Source organism: Halichoeres trimaculatus, unplaced genomic scaffold, assembly GCF_033239565.1.
Source record: "Halichoeres trimaculatus isolate MK-OKI-2021-1 unplaced genomic scaffold, fHalTri1.1 fHalTri1_scaffold_11, whole genome shotgun sequence".
In the NCBI taxonomy this organism is placed as follows: domain Eukaryota; kingdom Metazoa; phylum Chordata; class Actinopteri; order Labriformes; family Labridae; genus Halichoeres; species Halichoeres trimaculatus.
The window spans coordinates 8751739-8773950 of NW_027437189.1; the positions used below are offsets into that span (position 1 = coordinate 8751739).

At 39.3% G+C, this 22212-nt stretch overlaps 2 protein-coding genes across 2 annotated transcripts; one reads left to right on the forward strand and one right to left on the reverse strand.

Annotated features, from left to right (window-relative positions):
- Positions 1-305: 305 nt before the first annotated feature.
- LOC141798738 (voltage-gated purine nucleotide uniporter SLC17A9-like) lies at positions 306-8426 on the forward strand. Its single transcript, XM_074680542.1, has 13 exons — positions 306-406; positions 2773-2970; positions 3101-3240; positions 3618-3717; positions 3799-3923; positions 4975-5071; positions 6235-6331; positions 6464-6551; positions 6651-6685; positions 6997-7112; positions 7982-8037; positions 8125-8154; positions 8257-8426. The coding sequence occupies exons 1-13, from the start codon at positions 306-308 to the stop codon at positions 8424-8426; spliced, it is 1353 nt and encodes a 450-aa protein (XP_074536643.1).
- A 6552-nt stretch (positions 8427-14978) lies between these two features.
- Positions 14979-22100, reverse strand: ythdf1 (YTH N6-methyladenosine RNA binding protein F1). Its single transcript, XM_074681059.1, has 6 exons — positions 21717-22100; positions 21304-21331; positions 20227-20321; positions 18484-20118; positions 17378-17422; positions 14979-16494 (listed from the first exon to the last, which is right to left on the reverse strand). The coding sequence occupies exons 1-6, from the start codon at positions 21744-21746 to the stop codon at positions 16480-16482; spliced, it is 1848 nt and encodes a 615-aa protein (XP_074537160.1). The 5' UTR covers positions 21747-22100; the 3' UTR covers positions 14979-16479.
- Positions 22101-22212: the final 112 nt, after the last annotated feature.

Here is a 22212-nt window from a genome sequence, read left to right on the forward strand (position 1 = left end):
TGTGTGAGAATTTAAGCTCAGTCTTATAAGGCAATCAGATCAATTACCAGCAATGACCTTACTTAAACATGAGGATAGTTTTTTAACATTAAAAAACGGAAGCAGGGTATTCATCTTCGGTAGTGACATCACTCAAGTCTTTGCTGTTGTTCTTTTAAATCACGAGCAGGAACTCTTCTTGAGTTTTTGTTCCAACACGTTGGACCTGTTTTGGCCTGTCTGCTCGGGGACACAAGGTAGAGGTGCAGCATGCCTTTCAGACCCAGAGAGCTGGTAGACGAAGAAAAGACGCCAGTGCTCTCTGAATGGCTCACAGGAAAACAGGAGACGGCAGGAATGGCTGTGGAGTTTTCTGCACATATGGTTCTTCAGATGAGGAGCCAGAAGACAAGAACCTGTGGCCGAGGTGAGACTGAAGATTGAGGAATTGATTCTCGCTATCCTTCTTTCCAAGCTCCAACAAGTTACATTTTTCTCTTCGAGCAAAGTAACACTTTCTGTTTTAAGTCTAATAGACTGATTCAGTATCACAGAGTGTAGACAATCTTAAATTGAGCAGGAAGTAAATTATTTGACTGAACAAGTGTTGCCTGTTGGGCTACCTTGGCATCCACTTCACTGTCTTGAAAACCACTTCAGATACTAAAACGGCAACACATTCACTGAATATATTTGAGCCTCTTTCTTTAGCAATGTTGGACTGTAAATCTACTACCTTTGACTGAAATGTGTCAGATAGCCTATTGCAGTGAAATCTGTGTAAACATTACAGCTCTGACTGATCCTTTTATCTGTCTTACATCCATGAGCTTAACATTTCAGGTTTCTGTTGAATCAGCTCTTAATTATATTTGGCGCTGACTATTTTTTTGTCTCCGGGCCATGGATTATAAAAAGCTTGGAGATTTTTTTGATTTAAGCTCCACAACTGTTTAAAGGTGGTAATGAATCCATACTTTTAGTTATTGACAAATAGATATAAGATCATGCTACAGCGGGAAGCTTAGGAGTAACTTGCTTTTAGTGCAGATGGGGAGAGTTTGAGTTAATGCCTGTGTCTTTCCTTTCTTCCTGCTTGTTAATACAAGTTTGTCATTAGCTGGTCCTTCACTGGGGTCAAGTATGAGTTATTTAAACAACTAAGAATGTATAAGAGTAGTATTTTGTACACACAACTTGTCCCCAGGTAGTCTTTTTGATATTTTTGATCTCAATGTTTACAAATACATGATGCAATGCAACAGGAAATTTCCAATCTAGGAAGCGTGTGGATATTTTCAATTTATGATGACATTTCTGTCCAAATCCTTGCTTGTGTTGTACATTGCTTTGGACAAAAACGTCTACTAAATGAAACTGTGGAACTGTTCTTCATACTTTGTCTCACTGTCATGTCATAGGTCTGAATTTTAAATTGTCACGTTAGCATGCTTATACACGAGTAATGTTGAGTTTATAATAATACAATTATTAAGACAAAATTCTTGCTTTCAAGGATACCAATATCACCTTGTCAGTGGCTTTGTCATTAGCAATATCATTTTGTCACTGTTCCCATGATCTCCAAAACCTCTGCAGCTTGTTTTTGTGCCAATTTATGGATTTATAGAGGATACTCCATGAAGACTAAATTTATTGTCAGATTGTTTTACCTTGTAATTTAATTAAAATTGCTCATTTTGAAGATTTAAAAGAAAAGAATAAAGGAAGAGTCTACAATTAAAAATCAAGAACAGAGAAAACTTGTCGGTTTTGCAAACAATGCAAAATATAAAACAAAAACCTAATTGTTAAATCATGCCTTTGACTTATTTTATTTCTAGTATATGGAGTGGAAAGGAGTTACACTAATTAATTCCCCCTCTCAATTATCAATTAAGAAATAATAATCTAGTCAGCCTTTTTTTTTTTTTTAAGAAATTTATTTTGACATTTACAATAAATCACTTTTCTAAGGGATTCACTAAACTGCTCCAGCATTCAATGAAGTATTATATAATCTGTTGTTACTGCTCATATTAAAATAGTAATACTATACAAACATAAGTTAGCCATAATAAATGTTTATTATAAACATTGAGAAACATTTTAACATCAACAAAATGGATTGCCATACAATTTTGTATCAACATTCATGGAAAACCAAAGGGATATTGGCCTCCTGTCAGGAAAAATTAGAATAACCTTTGTGACAAACTAACTTACATTGAAAATTTAACTCCCACTGACACCTGTCTCACTGTCTTCAAAAGCAATTTAAGGATAGTTTGCTAAAAGACTTAACTTAGACCAAGTGTGACTGTGCTGTAAAACAAAATTGTTTCATGCGTGATATGGGGCCCATCTCATTGTCAGAAGGCCCATGAGTCAGAGGGCACATTAGTCAGAAGGCTTGTTAACCAGGAATTTGGTTTTGATTTAGCTGATGTTCTTAAACCCAAATAAATTTTCTGACTAAAGGCCAAAATATGACATTTGTACCCATATAAAGATATATGTGACTACAATGAGAAGCTTCTCTGATGTTAACAAGGGAAATACAGTAAAAGAAAAGCTAGCTTTGTGTTTGGGCTAAGTTAGTTTAAGAAAAGTTAGTTTTAGCATTAGCTAAAAGCACAGCCTCAAAGAGCTGCTGTCTGTGGATGTTTTATCAACCGCTGGTGCTGCTTTTCTGGCATTTACTTACAGGGTGTGTGTCTTTTCTTCAATGACAGTTGACAGTTCACATGCCCCTGTCATTAAGTAGATTCTTCTTGTCCTCCATGTTTACAGTCACCTGGCTCAAAGATGGATCTCAATGCTCTTTGTGGGCACCTGTCTCCTCTACTGTGCCAGGATGGCCATGCCAATCTGTGCAGTGACAATGGCTGCCACTTTTCATTGGAGTAAGATTGACTGTGGGCTGGTTTTAGGTGGATTCTTCTGGGGTTACTGTTTTACACAGATCCTAGGAGGACATGCCAGTGACAAGTGAGTGAATAAACACTTGAAACAGTGCACAACAAACACACATGACTGTTAGATCAATGAGTATTTAAGTGTATGTTTTTTTTTAAAGGTTTAGAATTAATTTCTGTAATTTTGTCTTTTGTTTCCCAAGAGTGGGAGGAGAGCGTGTCCTGTTCATCTCTGCAGTTTCATGGAGTCTGCTCACATTTATTACTCCTCTTCTGGCCAAACTAGGCTCCCACACCTTCGCCCTCATGACTCTGGCTAGATTCCTTATGGGACTATTGCAGGGTGAGTATTGTTCCAGCCACAGCTTCAAAGTGGACACTTAGTGGAATAAAGGAACTGGAAAACATATCATTTTCTTGAAGCATGTGAAGCAACATCAAGCAGACGAATAGCACTCAAGAAAATAAGCCAGGATTAACCCAAGCAACAAAACCCATTCACAATTTTGTTCACTGTGCGGGAATTGAAAGTTGTTTAAATATGTTATTCTTGAGCTGCTACCAAGCAACCCACAAGGCTTATCGAAGCCACTGGCAACAAATGAGGAAAACACTTTCCCAATGTAAATCTTATACGTAGACATTAACATCCAGGGCTGAACGAGGAAAAAAATGTAGTCAGTAAATGGCAAAATCTAAATCTTTTTTTTTTGCTTTTAGGTGTTTTCTTCCCCTCTCTGGCCAGTCTTTGCTCACACCGTGTAGTTGAAGGTGAAAGAGGATTTGTAATGAGCACCATGAGCAGTGGCAGCTACCTGGGGTATGAACACACACACACATCCACTATTAATGTATATCATCCATCTCTGGTGACGTTTTATTCTCTTTGTTTGTGTCTCAGGACATTAATAGCAGGTGGGATGGGATCCCTGATGTTGGACTGGTACGGCTGGGAAAGCATTTTTTACACTAGTGGTTTCCTGTCAGGACTCTGGGCACTAATAGTCTGGCTGTTTTTCTTAAAAGGTACCTACACAGCTCACCTCTCACATGTCTCATTTGTGCCATTTCTCGTTGAAAAGCTACGGAGGGATTATCAGTCAACGTCATCATAAAGATGCGCACGCATCTCGACCGCAAAAGCAGCGTTTAGCTCCATTCTATCAGACGAGTTAGTATTTTTAAAACACTAAATTCAACCTGTTAGAAGCATCAAAATGTACGATTTTTCTGTGGACAGCTGTCAAAAACAATACTACACAATAGAGGCAACTTCTGTCAAGTGTCGACCGTTACTGCGCAACCGGTGTTTCGGCGTTAATAGCGACCATGCTAACTGGTGATTTACAGCCCACGGCAGCCGCGATTAACGGTCGAGAGTCAACAGTTAACAGGGTCACACTTTACACTGATACACCAGCGACTTCTGCGTGTTATTAAATGTGTCTTTATCCAACCTCAGTTAACCAGGTTTGACTGCAAACAAGCAATAATAACTACTTATACAGATATGACTTTGCTTAGGCTATTTGATGAAAAAGTTGGATTGGGGTTGAGGTTTTGACCAAACATGGACAGTAGGCCCAAATAGCATAATGAGTGAACCTAAAAATTATGATTATCAGAAACGGATTTTATGACCAAAGTAAAATTAGGGAATATTATGAAACAATGTTTACATCCTGGTATGTCACAGTCTGATAAGTGTTCACGGATAATGCAGTCATGAGCATCGACTGAGAGTTGTGTTTCCTCTCCGGGTACATGCTAGGTTTCTCTGCTAAAAACGTCTGTCCATCTAATATCTGTTCACTTGCTGATCTCTTCTGTCCACTCGATGCTATTTCATAAACCTAGGGGCATTTTGCCGTTCATCAAGGTGATGACACAAGTTAAAAATGTGTTTTTGGTGGTAACTCCTCGACCTCTGATGAAAAACCGTTATACTCTGCAGTGCTTCTGCACCTAAATTGCGCGCGCATCCACCATTGTTGATTAATAAATAATCCCTCTATATCAAAAACGTTTTAAACGACTAAACAACAGAATCACAAAATCGTCCTTTTGTGTTGTTCAGGTGAGGTTATCCTGAAACCGGTGAAATCCAGCGCTGCCTCAGAGTGGAGTTTGTCAAGAAAACGCTGGCTGAGACTTTTTAAGGAGCCACCTGTCTGGTACAGATTTTTTTTCTTAAAAATATCCCTCACTGTTTAAAAAACACTGCTTGGCGAAAAAAAAAAAAAAAAAAAAACAGTCGCCACCAAAGAAACGTGCAATATTTTGTTGGACCACCTTTAGCTTTGATTATGACAGGCATTTGCTGTGGCATTGTTTCAATAAGCTTCTGCAGTGTCACATGATTTATTTTCCATCCAGTGTAACATTAATTTTTAGTAGTTGTAGCAGTAGTGAGATGTATTCAGTCTTTAAACATAAAAACGTTATTTTTCACAAGACATTTAAAAAAACAAAACACATTTTTTTTTGAGAAAAAAAAAACAAAGTTCATGTATTATGTATTGACTTAAAAGGCATAGGCAGAAGCAGGATGCTAATCTATGTCTAGCCAATGTTATTAACAAAATTAACAAAATTACCAAAAAACAAATACTTGAGAAACACTTCAAAAATAACTTTACAAACCATTTTCCTAAAAATTGTGAATTACACCAAGATTGCAGTGGTGATGGTAGATTCTGACCGCTGTCAATCAGCAATCAGTGAGGCTAATTGGAAATAAAGGCTTTAGTTTGCTAGGGAACATCAAGATTGGACTCTGGAGCAATGGAAGAAGGCCATGTAGTCTGATGAGTCCAGATGTACCTTGTTCCAGAGTGATGGGTGCATCAGGGTAAGAAGAGAGGCAGATGAAGTGATCACCCATCATGCCTAGTGCCTACTGTCCAAGCCTGTGGGGGCAGTGCTATGATCTGGGGTTGCTGCAGTTGGTCAGGTCTGGGTTCAGCAACAGTCTGTGCTCAAAGAATGAGGTCAGCTGACTACCTGAATACACTGAATGACCAGGTAAGTCCATCAATGGGTTTCTTCTTCCCTGATGGCACGGCCAGACCTTAACCCCATTGAGAATCTTTGGGATGTGCTGGAGAAGGCTTTGCACAGCGGTCAGACTCTACCATCATCAATGCAAGACCTTGGTGGAAAATGAATGCAACACTAGATGGAAATAAATCTTGTGACATTGCAGAAGCTTATCAAAACAATGCCACAGCAATGTGTGCCATAATCAAAGCTTTTTTTTGTGGCAACTTATTTTTTGGCCAGACAATGTTAGTCTTTCAGATTTGTACTCCAACTTTGTCTCTTTTCTTTCTCACAGGGCCATGGTGTTTGCTCACATGTGCATCTGCAGCACTGGTAACACCTTACTGTCCTGGCTGCCGACATACTTCAAAGAATCATTTCCTCATGCAGAGGTATTTCTCTTTAGCCTCCATACGTCAAGCTGTGATACACCCTGTACTTTCCCAAGCGATAGAAAGCATTGTGTCGTTCAAACTTCATAAGATGATTGTTGGTTTAGTCCACTTAACCTGTCATTTCTGCAGCTTTGGGCTGGTAATATAATCCCCTGGCTGGTTGCAATACCTTCAGCCATATGTGGCGGATATGTTTCAGATTTTCTCGTCAACCAAGGTATGAAACAGGTGGAACTATTCTTTTATCATGATTTGGATTATAAAGTCTACATCTGCACCTGTCCTGGAAATTGAAACTCTTTCCATCCTGTTTCAGGATATGGTGTAGCGACTGTGAGAAAGCTAATGCAGGTAAGTGTGCTGCAGTGTTTTTGTTTAGTGTATCTGTGAAAGTAGAGTGTGAGTTTCAAACATGTAGTTACAAGCTGGGAAGCAGAGTGCTGTTTGCCACTGTTACATAACGAGCCAATTTACGGCGTACCTCTTGTAGCAAAAATAAAAACTGCTCCAGTCAGTGATGACACTGTTAAGCTTGACTCAGGGAGTATTTGACAAAGTGCTCATCTTTAGCTCCACTCCTTTGTTTGCATTTTTGTGATTTCTGTTCTTCTAGATAACAAACAAAATCTTGAAGTATCTTATCTTCATGTCTTTCTTCTCAGTTTTTTGCCATGGGTGTATCCAGTATGTTGTTGACACCCCTGTCTGGAGCTGTGTCATACCCTTGTGCTGTAGTTTTGCTCTCTGCCTCTTTGGGGCTAATCACCTTTTCAGGCGGGTATGTTGGACAATTCAAAAAAGTGTTTTTGTTTAAAATGATCAAATAACCCATAGAAACTCCTGGGGCTGAGTCGGTATTTCAACTAATTCACACAGAAAAAATTATTAAAAAATAACAATAGTTTGCTTATTTCCTCATTGTTTCTGAAAAACTTTTCTAGACGTTACTCATACAGCGTTGTTTGCTCAGCCAGGAGTGATGACGTGATGTTTAATAGCACATTTTGCAATTTCATTTCAATACTGTGTCCTTTTTGCTCCACTTCACTCCTGCTATTTCCTACAAGCTATGATTTGATACTCAGTAAATTCAGATCAGTAATGCTAAAGAAAATCAACACATATAAACATGTTTTATTGGCAGTTAAGAGCAGCTTTAGGTAAGATGTTTTCAGGCGCTGTTCAGGCTCAGGCTGGTTTAATGTTGGTTCCCTGGAAATAACAGAGCACAGTCTAGACCTGCTCTGTTTGTAAAGTGCCCCGAGCCAATCTTTGGTTTGATTAAGAGCCTTAAATAAAGATTTAAAACCTTTAAGAGCAGCACCATACATTCTTGTAAGAATTGGCAAAACATATTGTAATCCACTGATTGGGATTTTAAATGGTCTGAACTCAGGCCTTTAAAGTGGAGGGTGATCATTATTACTCAGTTTTTAAGATGACACGTAGTAGACTGTGAATTGCCCACTTCAATTGGACACCATGTATCTAATGTTTGTCAACTCATTGCATTTGTTTAAATAAAAAGACAGATTATCATAGAATAAAACTTTAAACTGAGTTTTAGACATTTGTGGTTGTAATAAAGTATCATTGTTTTTGTTTATTGGTGTTTCTGTACAAGTGACAACTTTCCTTGTGTTTCAGAGGCGTGTCTGTTAATGTGCAGGATCTCACTCCATCATGTGCTGGAGCTCTATACGGTGAGTTTATATCAGTCTTTTCTTTTAACTTCACACATCTGATGATACTCGATGGACTTTTAATCACTGCTCCTTTTTCTGCTACAGGTTTTATGAACATGTTGGGAGCTTTTGGAGGTAAGAACAGGATGCAGCTTACAGGACATGTAAAACCCTCTCCTGTTACTTCTGGGAGCAAATGTAAAACCTTCCTTTGTTGTGTGTTTGCATGCTTCACAGGGCTGCTGCTGATCTCTGTGTCAGGTTACCTGATCGAGGTCACACAGTCCTGGGCCTGGGTCTTCTCCCTCATCACTCTTGTGAACATCACAGGCCTCGTGATCTTCCTTCTCCTTGGAGATGCTCGCCGTGTTGACATGAACGGTTACAGTCCGGTTATTGAGCTTTAATAGACCAGATACTGAACTGTAGTCTCGATCAACAGTCATCCTCACTGTGTCCTGTTGGTTTGATCTTTGACTTCAAACTTGCTGCAGAATCATTGAAAGTGTAAAAAAATGAAGCAGCATCAGATTAAGGTAAAGTAGTTTTTCTTATTCATTGTTTGAAGCTGAAGGTCACAATTTTTGCTGATCAAAAAGGATCTTATAGATTCTGACAAACTCTAATTCTGTGTTGTTTTCGGTGCCCCCTGTGCACAATGTGGTAACCGTTTAGTTCTTTGCTGGTTTTATTCTTCTCATGTGGAAGCAGTGTTAGCTCACAAAGAAACAACTCCACCTGGCATATTTTAACATTCAAATGTACGACTCATCAGAAATCTTTGCAGAGAAAAATTACAAAATTGGCTGTTTTCATGACGACAAGCACTGAAATTATTACAAAGAAATATATATTTTTCCAATTTAAAGGGACACTTACCACAGCTGGTGGATTTAGATATGAAAAATATGATTTTTTGAAGAACACAAAGATGTGTCATTTGTAATTTTGGGATGAGCAAAAATCCTCTCTGGAACTTTTTAAAAAGAGTCAGTATATAAATATTTGGTGTTAGAATTTTCTGTATTTTATTTTTTTTAGAAATGTTTTTATCAAAGGTCCCATATTGTGCAAAAATCACTTTATTAAGTCTCAGTGAAATTTGTGGGTCTTTGGCTTTCCTCCCAGTCCACAAAATGTGGTATTTAATGACAAAACCTGCACTTAGTAGTGCTTGAGAATGTAAAATCCTGACCTAAAATGAGCCGTTTGGATTTTCCGGGATTTGGCGAAGTCAGAGATTCACCTTTTTGACCAATCAGGAGCAAATCTGACCTGATTGGTCCACCGGAGCAGATACCCCCGAACCCCCTCCCTGCCCACTCCTCTCCAGCAGCAGCGGGGAGGAGAATGCCAAAGTTGAAGAGCCATCACTGCTCTGTTTTTGGCTGTAAACAGCCACACAGTTCCATGCACAAGCTTCCCATCTTGGAAGAAGACAAGACTAAGTGGCTAGAGTTCATTTATCAAGGAAATGTGCCAGTTACACTCAGTAAAACTGTGCATGTGTGTGCCAGTCACTTCACGGCCGACTGCTTTTCCAACTTTGGACAGTACAACAGAGGGCTAGTGAATGGACTGGTCCTGAATCCAGGCGCATTACCAACCATTCGTCAACAAACCTCAGAACCTGGGAATGTGAGTATTTTAAATGCTGTGTGCTGTGGAGCAGATGTAAGAGCTTTTCCTCAGTGTCCCCCCTGTCTCTGTGTTAGCTTCAGGATGCTAACTTTAGCTGCGGTTAGCCTGTTGTTTTAGCCTGTAATGTTACGGTAAACGAGCTTCGCTGTTTCCTAAACATTGGGTACTCTGAGCTCGCGGCGCCGCTCTCAGTGACGCAGAAGAGCGGGGCGGTATCAGCGGTGGCTCATTTACATATGAAGGTCACGCCCACTAAATCAGAGCGTTCTGAACAGAGGGGCTATGAGAGCCTGGAAACAATGCTGCTGTGCTTGATTTATTGGCTTTTTGGACCAAAACATGTTACTACCGTTTAATGAAGATATTAATGATGCATATTAAACTGCAGAAAAAAAGCAGAATATGGGACCTTTAAGAATTACCTGTTGAATATACGCTGCTGATATACAAATGTGGCACAAAGAGCTGTTGAAGCAAAGTGAAAAACCTGTCAGAGTTGTGTGAGACATAAAGGCACCGTTTACTTCAGACTTCAGTCACTTTTGAATAGTTAAAAGCTGGACTGGGTAAATTTTCTAGGGTTAAATTATTAATAAGTAATAAGTCTCTGTATGAAATTCATAATGATCTTCGGTGTGAATACGGACCGTGAAAGCAGAGCCTTACAACCCTTCTGACTTTTTGTGTTTTAAGTGGGAGGTGTCAGAAATGTTTCCTTTAATGTGTCCGTGTACCTCTCAGGGGTTTTAAAACTTCTCCGTCTCTCTGGCAGTATTTTTTCCTCGATTTCATGCTTCATGGCTGCAGAACAAACTGTTCTGTCTAAGGGACAGATAAATGTGTTACTCATTAAGTTATTAGAAGTATTTATTATACTTGGCATGTTTTGAAAGTTATTCTTTTTTATGTGACTTTGTGGTTTCTCCTTCATGTTTTTTAACAGAACATTTTTTATACAAATGAGAGTTTGTGTGAATAAATGTGAATGTGAAAATGTGAATAAATACATTTTTTAATCACCAAACAAATGTTTCTGCGTACTTACTTCTGTTTTCTTCACAGGCCCTTTTGTCACTTTCTTTTTGTCAGTACCATGGGCTAGAATGTAACTCTGTAACAAACAAATTAATGTTTTCTTAAATACCAGATTAATGATCTGTTACATTAGGCCACACCTGAGTCCACAGTTGGTAGTTAAAACAAAAGCCAATGGCTTAGCAGAAAAAGTTTTCCTTCAGAAGGAGCAACAAGGTCAGACTTTCTAAAAACTGAAGCTGAAGCCTTGAAGTTTCTGTAAAAAATATTGTTTGGTTTTGGCTGCACAGCTTCATGTCACCATCAGGTCAATGTCTGTTTTTAAGTTGCGCTAATTTTATTTATTTATTTATTATGTTTATATTTATTTATTTATTTATTTATTTATTTATTTATTTATTTATTTATTTATTTTATTTTATTTTATTTTATTTTATTTTGTTTTATATTCTTGTATTTTATTTATTTATTTATTTATTTATTTATTTATTTATTTATTTATTTGGGGGGGGGGGGGTGTAAGTACACAAAACAGCTTAAAGTGGAGCTGTTCAACTGTAAAAAGGTTGACGAGGCGCCCCCTGGTGGATATGGTGAAACATATCAAGGGCAGCTTTCACTTTTTGAATTCTTTCTAACTTTAGCTAAAGAAAAATAAATGATAAATTGCCAAATCACAAAAACACTGATGTAAAATTCGAAGAAGGAAATCATTAAAATATTCATGATATTAAAAAAAATTCAAAAAGGGCTCCAAATAATCAAAAAGCAGAGGATTTGTGAATGTAATTTGGACTTTTCTGCTTGATCACTCTGTTTTTGCCATTTGTTTTGCTCTCAGGTTAAATTTGTTTGTCCTTCTCTGTTTACCTTGTAAGCGGAAGTAGCCTTCTTTGCATTTCAACTAAACTAGCTCTTTGTATAGTGACTCATATATTATCTTCTCATGTGCATTAAGAGTTTAACATCTAAGATTTAAATCTGTGCTTCCAGTGCCTTCTTTTGTAAAGTTGTAAAACGAAACAAAAATGTTGTTTGAGGTAAATACACTAGAAAAAGAACACACACTTTATGCTCTCTCTGCGTAAGTCAGGGCCCCAGTTGTGCCACTCCAGTCAAAAAGAGTGTGTAACAGCCCCTGTTTACTATAAGCCTTACACTTTTAAACAGGCACTGAGTTCCCCTTTAATAAGGTAACTGAGGCCTACATTCACTGACCTCACAATGACTGAAAAAAAAATCAAATTAAAAGGAGCTGGACATCAACTGTCCTGTCTCTGAAGGAGAAATGATTCACTGTGGTCTCTGTGGTTTCAGCACCCCGGTCAGCGCATCACAAAGCCCGCAGAGTCCTCCTCATTTTCATCCACCGAGATGGAAAAACTCAATAAAGACACATGAAATCTTACTGAGTATGTCTGCTTTAACGGGGGGAGCATCCAGCGTTTTTGATCGGGATTTAAAATCAACGTCATGACGTTTTTCCTTCAGCCTATGAGGACCGAGGATGAGAGGCGCACGCAAATCAGCACGGAGAGCGTTTGATGTACAGAAATATCTCATGTACTAAAAGAAAGGAGATAAATATCCATTTCTGTGTTTTATTGCGGAGGTATGCGTCAACTGAGACGCGTTTTTCTCCATCGTGGCGATAAACTCTGAGCGGACATCATCACCGGGCCTGTTCGCCTGTCTCCTCTGGTGACAGCAGCGCTGAGGACGGTATTGTTTGGCCTCCTTTCCCTCCATCTCCATCTCTTTAATCGCATAACGCAGGATGTTTCCTGGAGGAGAGGGTGACCTGATGATGAAGCTGCCGTGCTGCGGAATGAAGGCACGCAGCTGTGCGCGCCGGAGCCGGACTCCAGGAATTAGACATTTTATTTATGGCGTTACTAGAGCTTCCTGCAGGTTATTACCAACAAAGACGAGGGAGATAAAGCGTGTAAAATCTAATGAGCTCAAAGTCTTTAATCGTGTAATGTCTGTGAAAAGCCCTGTTTAATTTGTGTGACGTAAAGCTCGCGGTAGAAGCGTTAGTTGATACCTTTGCAGTGCGTTAATGGCGCCCGGGCCCTGCGTAATCACTGATGTATTTTTATTGTGTGTGTGTTTCTTGTTAAACTTCCCCAAAGCTTCGAGGTTTCCCGATCAGACACAGGATTACCGCTCCTCGTGTTCACGGCGGACCTTGATTTATTAGCCATACAATTAAGGCACGCGGTGAATGCCAAGAGAGGAATCACACACTCACACACACACACTCACACAGGAGTCCTGCATCCTTTATGAAGATGGAGAGACTTCAAACACCAGCAACAACAAACAGGAGGAAGGACACCTGGCTGTGCTTGAGAAATTCTGACTGTTTCTGTCAAAAATGTGACCAAACTGTCGTGCTGTTGTCGTTTTGTTGATGTATTTATTAATCTGAATCAAAATAGGTTTTGGAGTACCTGGATTGTAGTCAGCCTATTTAAATCCATGCTTTGTTGAAAATAAATTTAAATTGCATTAAAGAAAACAAATCATGGTGTACATTGTGCAAGATAAGATTCAAGATGAAACTGGTGACCACACTGTAATTTAAGCAATTAAAGAGTAATATGTTTACATTTACTTGTCTCATAAATAATCTGTTGGGTTTTTTTGTTGCTGTTGTAAACATAAAATGATTAAGTGGATTTCTTTGTGTGTGTGAGTGTGTAAGGGGGGTTAATAGTTGAAAATGCCAAATAAACAATATCCTCTTTCTTTTTACATTTCTAAACCTAAGGGAAGATAAAATATTAACAATGCAATTAAATTGATAATTACTGCAAAAAGTACTCATTTAGTCAACGTAGGAGCCTAGTCAAAGAGCTTAACATTGGCTGTCAGTAAACTCAAACACACTGCTAATCATGCTAGTCCTAATATCTTCCAAACTTACACGTTATAAAAACAATCGCCACCTATAAGGGAGAAGGATTGGTTATTAGGATGAGGATATTAGAACATCCAGCAAAAGTGTTGTATTTTTTTCTATTGTGCAAAGCTATGAATGCATTTTCTTCTGCTGTAAAAATGGACATCTTAATATGAATTGTTTATGTGGACTGATGATCTTTTGGTGCCAGTCTCAAGTGGACACTTGGGGAACTGCAGTTTTTTTTTTTTTTTTAACTTACACAATTTTGCATTTGGCCCTTTTTTAAACAACACCTGGTCTAACCCAAAGGTCTTCAACCTGTGGCTCTCGAGCCTCATGTGGCTCTTTGACTCTTTTGCAGTGGCTCCTTGTAGCTTTAAAAAATATTATTGAAATTAAGAATTTGTATTTCTCTTACAGAGGGTATTGATGATTAAAGACACTGACACTGAATAAAATCACATTTTGTCAAACTAAAAATTTATCGCATCTGTCAACAAAGCCTGCCAACTCTCTTCTTCAAGACAACTAAATCTACAAAAAGACAAATCTGTCAAATTTATACATACATACATCTATATATATATATATATATATATATATATATATATATATATATATATATATATATATATATATATATATATATATATATATATATATATATATATGCTTGATTTGTGGCATTTTATTTCAGATTCTTTCTTTTTTTTGCAGTTTTGAAATTCAAAAATAATTACATTTGCAAATTTATTAAATTTCAGAATTTTCTGGAACTTCACATTTTTTGCATATTCATGAAATTACTTTTTTTAAATTTTAGGAATGTCCATTTTTTTATATTTTCTTTTCAAAAATATACAAAATATGAAACATAGACATCACATGTACAATTGCAGGGATTCAGCAATCTTGTTGTTTAGATAATTACTCACTAGATTTTAACTATGCTTCAAATTCACAGTAGTAGTGTACTCTTTGTCTTTGTTGTGAAGATACAGCAGATTTTGTGACTCATTAATGACTTAAATCCAGGTGAGCTGAGGCAAAACGGCACCTATGAAAGTAACGGTTCCAGACCCCTGGTCTAACCAAGAGCCAAAGCCCAAAGTAGGTAGACACATTAAATCTTTTCATGTAATAAAGAACAAATTAAATCATGCTCCCGAATTCTATATTGTATATTTCACAACTCTGCAAACACAACCTGAGATCAGTCCGAGCTTTCAAGATCAGAATCTTACTGAATATTGTGACTGGGTCTTTTTTTTTTATCGGGCATATTTTTGTTCAAGTTGGAAATCCCAATGGATTTTGTAATATTGATTTTAAAAAGCATCCTTCATAATAAAAAATACATCAAACCAGCAGCTACAGATAAGTATATCTTTAATAATGAACATGATTAAATCTAAGAATGTGATGGTGACCTCTGATACAATGGATATTTAATTCAGGGGTGACTTAAAACTTTTTTTTGCATAAATTTTCTATATTCTGATACCAGTAATATAACTCTGATTGCTCCACAATCATACTCCCTCTCTTCTCTTTCACTCCTGCATACACACAATACAGCAAGCAATTATTTTTAGAAAAAAAAAAGTCACAAACATAGACCATATAGGCTAGTCTCTGGGTTTCTCATACACTTGACAATAAATCAGTTAAGTATAATGCTACAGTTAAACATTTTGAGGCGATCTCAGTTAGAAATGCCGGTACATTAAAGCTTACATTGTCTGAGGATGATGTTGACAGGTTATAGTGATGAAAATAATGAGAATGCCGAGATTATAATTATGTTAGGAAGAGACTAATCAAAGAAAGAAAAAGTGACAGGCCTGGCTTGAGTTTAAAAGCATCACATGCTACATTTCCTCCAGATTTTCATATCAGAGACCTCCAGATTAAAAAGAATCTAGCAGGGGATCAGACAGAATCTTTGTGTCGATAAAACTCAAACTCATACGTTAGGTTTGTTTTTCCATCCTTTGAATAAGAAAGAGAGGGACCACCTTTAAGAGCTTTTGATCTCTAGACATCTTTTCCCTGAATCTCTATAGCTGACATTTTTGAGGTACAATTTCGAAAAAGAAAACAGATTTAAATTACACTAATGCTGAAAGAAATGTTAAGGCTCCACTCTGAAGAGACATTTTCTCCACCTAAATCCAAATCATTTGTGAGCCAGGTGATACATTTTTCAAAATATTCTCTAACATTAACGCTCTCTAACATCACAAGTATGTCTATGCAAACAGAAACTTTCAGTGTACACATTCCTCCACCAAAGTAAGACACCCCTCGACATTACAAATGAAAGAAATAAAACTAAAAAAAAAAAAACTGGGGAGGGGGGGTCGTTATAGAAGCTCTTTTCTTCTGATAATGTAAAACACAACTGGCCACACACAGATAGCAGACATTTGTCAATAAAGTGTTGTTCACTCGTTAAGATTAACCGATACAAGCACTTAACATTTCTCCAACACACAAACCACAAAGTGAACAGTCACTGAATATCAGCAGCATGTTGTCAAGAGATTTTCAAAAACAGACGTGCAGATATTTGTTACTTATATTTAGTCAAGAATGCAAGTTCCAGGGTTAGCAATAAAGATTCATAAGGCTAAAAAAGACCAAAAAAGAACGAAAAGAAAATATATATTATTGAAGCGATTCAACCGGTGGAACGAGCTTCATCCCTGCACGCATCTGAAAAGAAAAGGGGACCAGGAGCGATGGGGTCAAAAGTTTGTCATGGGGCCAAAGTCAACAAATTAAATAGAAAAAAAATATTAGTTTTCAATTTCTTCATGTCCTTGTGATTTTTCCTTTAAATCTAAATTTCATCAACAGCCGTCTTCTGTCTACTTCTGGCGATCCTGGAGAGACACAAGGGACAGAAAAAAGGACACTTTTAATATCTTTTAGCAACGTTAAGAAAATAAATATATTTCAAAAAGAAGAAAGACTAATTAGTTCAGACAAGTTATTATCGATGTCTACATGTGCAGTTTTTCTTAATCTTTTAAAACTGGATCTGACTGAACAGATCTGTTAGGTCTGAATAAAAACCATGTTGACTAAGTGTTGTGAAAACAGTAGAAGATACTGTTCCCTCTTTCTGTTGCTGTTATACATACAAACACCACTGTCACTGTCACTGTACATCGTGTTATGAATAAAGTTTTTCTTTTTTAAACGTCACAACATGCCGCTGAATTTTGCTTCTCTGCTCACTCCTGCGCCAGAGACTACATTCGTCTTCTCATCTCGTGTGACTCTGAATGTCTGTTTCATGAATTAATTAATCGTTTTTTTATCTGCTTATTTTATTTGATATTTTCTTGACTATTAAAACAATCAACAATCCATAGTTCTTTTAGAGTCTTCACTGAGAAATCCATGTGAGCTTACATGTTAGTTTTGCTTTGCTCCCATCGTGTTTCTGTCATTTCTAGCAAAAGAGAAAACTTTTCACGTCATGTAACGTGGACATGCAGCGTTTGAACAACAAACAGCATGAACCACGCCAGTTTACATGGGTCTAAAAACTATTCAAAGCCATCTAAAGAAAACTACTGGAACCAGACCATATTTTGCAGATGTTTCTTAAATATTCAATAGATTCTGATTATGTTAAGGCCAAACCTATAAGCTCGTACATGTAATTTAGCACACATGCTATAAAAATACAAATATTCATCCGTTTTTCCAACTCAACCTGCTCTGATAAAGACAGATGATCAAGATTTCAGACTTTACCTGATCCATTCGGGATCTGCTCTGTATCGAGGCAGGTTCATAGCTCTGTAAAAAAAAACATACAAAAAACCTGTTTAAAGTCTCACTGGAACCAAACATCTTTCTACTTTTAAAACCATAATGCTTAAATGATTCATCCAGAAAATTCACAAAAAGTTTAAATGGGCAATAAATGGAAACAAGAGGGGTAGAAAATTGTAAAGAAATATGATAAATGCCTAAATGATAATCCACATATTTTTGTCATAACATTTGGAAAAATAGTTGAACCAAAACCTAAAATTGCATGTTTAATACGGCATCACAATGTTTTCCTAGTTACTTGAAGCAATTTCTACTGACAGAAAAAGAGATTACAAATCCTATAAGACCTGTCTATTTTTTGTCCTTTTATATGGATTGGAAAAAACACATTTTATTAATAATGCACTGAAAATTAGTGATGTGATCAAAATGTGAAAGTTTTCTAGTGGTTGTAATCTATAAGCTTTCCTGAGCAAAACACACATTGAGCCATTTCAATAATATTTAATCCCCAAACAGTGGTAAGCCTGAAACTACTCAATGAAACTAAACCGACCATGAGTGCTGTGATTGGTCCACTGGGAAGCACAGGATTTCCCACATTTACAAAATTTCTGGCCGTGCATTCCATCTCTTCTCACTTCTCATTTTTTATTCTTCAACAGCAACAGCTATCAACTCAAACTCAACACAATACGCTTGCAGTCGCCAAACGTCCCTGAGCTCAACTAACAGAAAATAGGACCAAACTATCACAGTACTTAGTTCTGGACCGGTAGGAGTGATGGCAGGGACACTCAAATCAATCTGCAGACAGGAGTCCAAAACACCCTCTGCCTGATGATACTGTGGCAAAAATGGTAGACCAAGACACTGCTTCACACCAGGGTCCAGCTCATCCTGTTAAGATTCTGATCTGCATAACCACCTGTTTACCAAACATCATCCCTCTCTTATTTTAGCTTTTTATTTGGGGTAAAGTTTCATTTTAAAAACAAAATATTTGCAGCATTAACTTTTAAAAAGCATCTTCATGTCTCCTTTAATGGAAACTATCATGTGCTAAGACTGGATGTTGTTACCTTTTTCACCACCTCCTCCTCCTCCTGCTTCTTCTCGTAGTGGGAGAAGTCATCAAAGATGGAGGTGGTGTGTTTGTAGGTGGCGATAATCTTCAGCACCTGCTTGGCCTTCTCCAGAGGAACCTCCTGGGTGTCCCGAGAGTTGGTGACTGGCTTGTTGTCATTGTTCTCCAGGCGGATGTGGCGCAGTTGGCTATTTGGCACGTCCTTAACAAACAACCAGTTCACGTCAAACTTGCCCTTCCACTTGTCCTGCGCCCAAACGCCTGCGCTCGTTCCGTAGTCCACTGGCGAACGCATCTCTGCCACGCCGCAGAAATGACCGCTGCCGTTGACGCTGAACAACAAGTAGACAGGACCTTTGGCATTCATAGCTCTGAAGGCTGAGTCCAAGCGTTTGTTGCCGTGCTCCGTGCTGCACCAGATGGAGTACTTGATGGAGCGGTGGATGTCGTCCTCAGAGTAGCTCTTGATGATGAACACGCGTCCGTTTTTCAGGTTCCAGTCAAAGTCCTTGGGGTTGTAGCTGTGGGCGGCTCGCAGCTTCTCCAGCACAGGGTGGGACTCTGACCCCACCTCTGAAGGAACACCCCCGCCCCCTCCACCTCCGTTACCAATACCGCCACCATTAGAAGAGCCACTGCTGTCCAAGCTTCCACCGCCGTAGCACAAGTTGCGGTTGCGTGGGGCTACCCAGCGGGTCTGAGGTGTGGGGGCAGAGTTGTGGTTCTGGTAGGACTGAGGAGGAGGAGGTGGAGGACCTGGCATGGTCATCTGCTGCACCAGGGACTGGGCAGACTGTATGGACTGCTGGAGAGGGGGTATGAGGCTGGCAGCATGGGAGTGGAGCTGAGGCTGGTGCTGGTGGTGGTGATGGGGGGGCAGAGGAGGGGCCATTTTGTTTAGGGGCCCTTTATTGTCCCATGTGTCGATGTCCATGCTGTGTTTGATGGCTGCTGGAGGGAGAGGCCCTCCAGCCATGGGCACTCCAGGTTTGTTCTTGGTCTTTTGTTGCTGCATCTTGGCAGGTTTACTTGCAATTGCAGCCCACGATGTAGGTTTTGGAGGGGGCATTCCTATTGGTGTGCCGCCGTTGCCCGTGGCAACAGCTGCAGCTACACTGCCACCACCACCGATCACAGAGCCTGCACTCTTCACACCAGAGCCACTTCCTGTCACATCCCCACCTATTTTTAGACCCAGCATGCCTTGCTCCAAACTATTCATACCTGGAGCCTTGCTTAGGGTGTCACTATGGAAACCAGTCTGGCCATCAGGGACCAGGGTCCCTCCCAGAGAGCTGGGTGGGTAGCTGTAACTCCCCCCATAGGCTGAGCTCTGAGTCTGCTGGCCCTGAGAGCCACTGGTACCCCACGCAGAGAACGCCGGGTTCTCTGGGAAAAAGTTGAACCTGTGAGGATAGATGCTGCTGCTGAGCCCGCCCGGCTGTCCGAACACTGTGTCGTGCATGAAGTGATGGTCTCCATTGCTGAGGGGTGCATACGGTGTCAGGTAAGGGATAGGTGGGTCACCTCCTGTTGACCAGGGAGCCTCACTGAGAGGGTAAGGAAACCCAATGGAGGGGGCGTAGTAGCTGGACAGGTACGGGTCTGTCATGGACTGATAGCTATTATTCTATCAAAAGGAAAAAAATTAAAACAATCTATTAAGACTGGAAGAAGAAGGCATTATTTAAAGTTATATTTAATAAAGAATCACAAAGGGCAGGTAGGTGTTGAATACCTGATTAGACTGGCCTGTGAGATAAGGCTCAAAGTCATTGTCATGGACTGTATCCTTCTGGTGGAGGGAGCCATTCTGCACAGACACTGGAAAGGCTGCAAGGAAACCAAACTTCTGTCAAAACTGGACCTCCCATATTACAAGACATACTTCCAAACAACTTCACTATTCAACACAAATTCAAAGAATCTGTTTTATAGGAAGTTGTAACAGCAACATTGTACTTTTTCATACTCCACACTGTAAAAACTACAGTGAACAGACGGCAATCAGTGCAGAATATGTAAGCAAATCTACAATAAGGTCATTAACATGACAATTGCTCAGTTTTGTATCACAATACTAAACAGTTTTGCTGTCTGTGACAGAATCGTGGCTGGATACTGGATTAATGTAACCTTTAGAAGTGCTGACCTTTTCAATGTGGTTGTGTTTTCCTAGGATGAGCTGTTTCCTACAGAATAATGAGTATTTATTGCTGCATATACAGTAGTGGACAAAATTATTAGAACACTTAGTATATTTCAAGGGTTTCAGCTGTTTTTGTTGAATTGACCACTGAAATGCCCATGAAACAAATGAAATAAACATCTTTATGCTCTATGAACCATAGAATGGAGCAATTATGAGGAGATTTAGGTCATCGTCCTTATTAAAAGCAACACTGAAAATAATGGACTGGTCCCTCACACTATGCCAGAGACATGTGCTACTGTAAGCGCTGCAAAAAGGTGGACAAACCAAATACTCATGTTAAACAGCCGGACCCACTTCATCTGATTTTATTATGCTCAGAGCGACCATCTGCATGTTTCATAATCATGATTTGACAGCAAAAAAGGTCAACATTTTCACATCTTGATAGGTTTTCTAATAGTTGCAGCTGCAAAACATTTGCTAAAATGTGTACTGACTGACATTTTAAAAATATTTGGAGATTGTTGTAATTTCTCTGTTGACATGAGAGGGACAGGAGCAAATTGGTATGTTGAAGCAAATACTTAAATGCTAATACAAGAAGCTAAAACATCTTTATTAATAAGAACATCTGGAGTCTCAAGGATATGCTTCTCTTACCTTTGCTTGCATCTTGTCCTTTCGATGTCTTAGTGGTCATATCAAAAAGGGGATGCATGTGGTAGGACAGAAAGAAAGCTTGCATTGGTTTCCAATGTTTTACAAAGCATCAAACATCATCTTAGCTGTAAATTGGCAAATTAAGACAGCTGACTGACTCATGAGGCTCAGTAAAACTGGTGGATGGGGAGTTGTGCTAGCGTTTCCCAGTCAGGTGTGCACTGGTAGCTGTGGTCCAGGCCTTTGGTAACCAGCAGAGACCAATTTTCGAGCTAACCTCCCCTCAGTAGGCTAACTAGCTGACTAGCTGCTGATGGTGGTATCGTCGTCAGAGTGGGATGCACACATCGCACATCTCGGCTCTCTGAGGAAATATGAAAAACCCGGGGCTGAAAATCCTCCACGGTGCTTACCTGAGGGTCAATGCTAGCGGCAGACATCATTCATCCAGCAGGTGTTGTGTTAGACTGAAGCCCTGATGAGACGTACAGTGTATGATGAGCAGCTCAAACTCCGCTGTGTGAGAGGCTAATAGCTTCACAAGCTGGTGCCCTGCTAATAGTTAAACAGAGTTAGCAGCAGCGGTTAGCCGGGGTCTCCGCTCGGTTTGGACAGTTTGCTCTTCGAAGCCCTGCTGGAGCTCTTGGCTGCCCTGTCGACATTAATCCAGAGGGTCCTCAATCCGCTGCGACCCCCTCTCCGTTAAATTAAAATCCACTCAGCCTCGGTGGCCCTGTTCGTTTGCCCCAATGGCAGCTTCATCCGGGCTCTGAGGGGGGGAAATGACGTCCGTGACGTAAGCGACGCACTAACGGCTACCTAGCAGCGGCAGATCGGTGTATTTTGTTCTGTTTATTCCGAAGAAAGCCTGTAAAACACTTTATTTTCATCCCTAGAGCTTCTTAATTT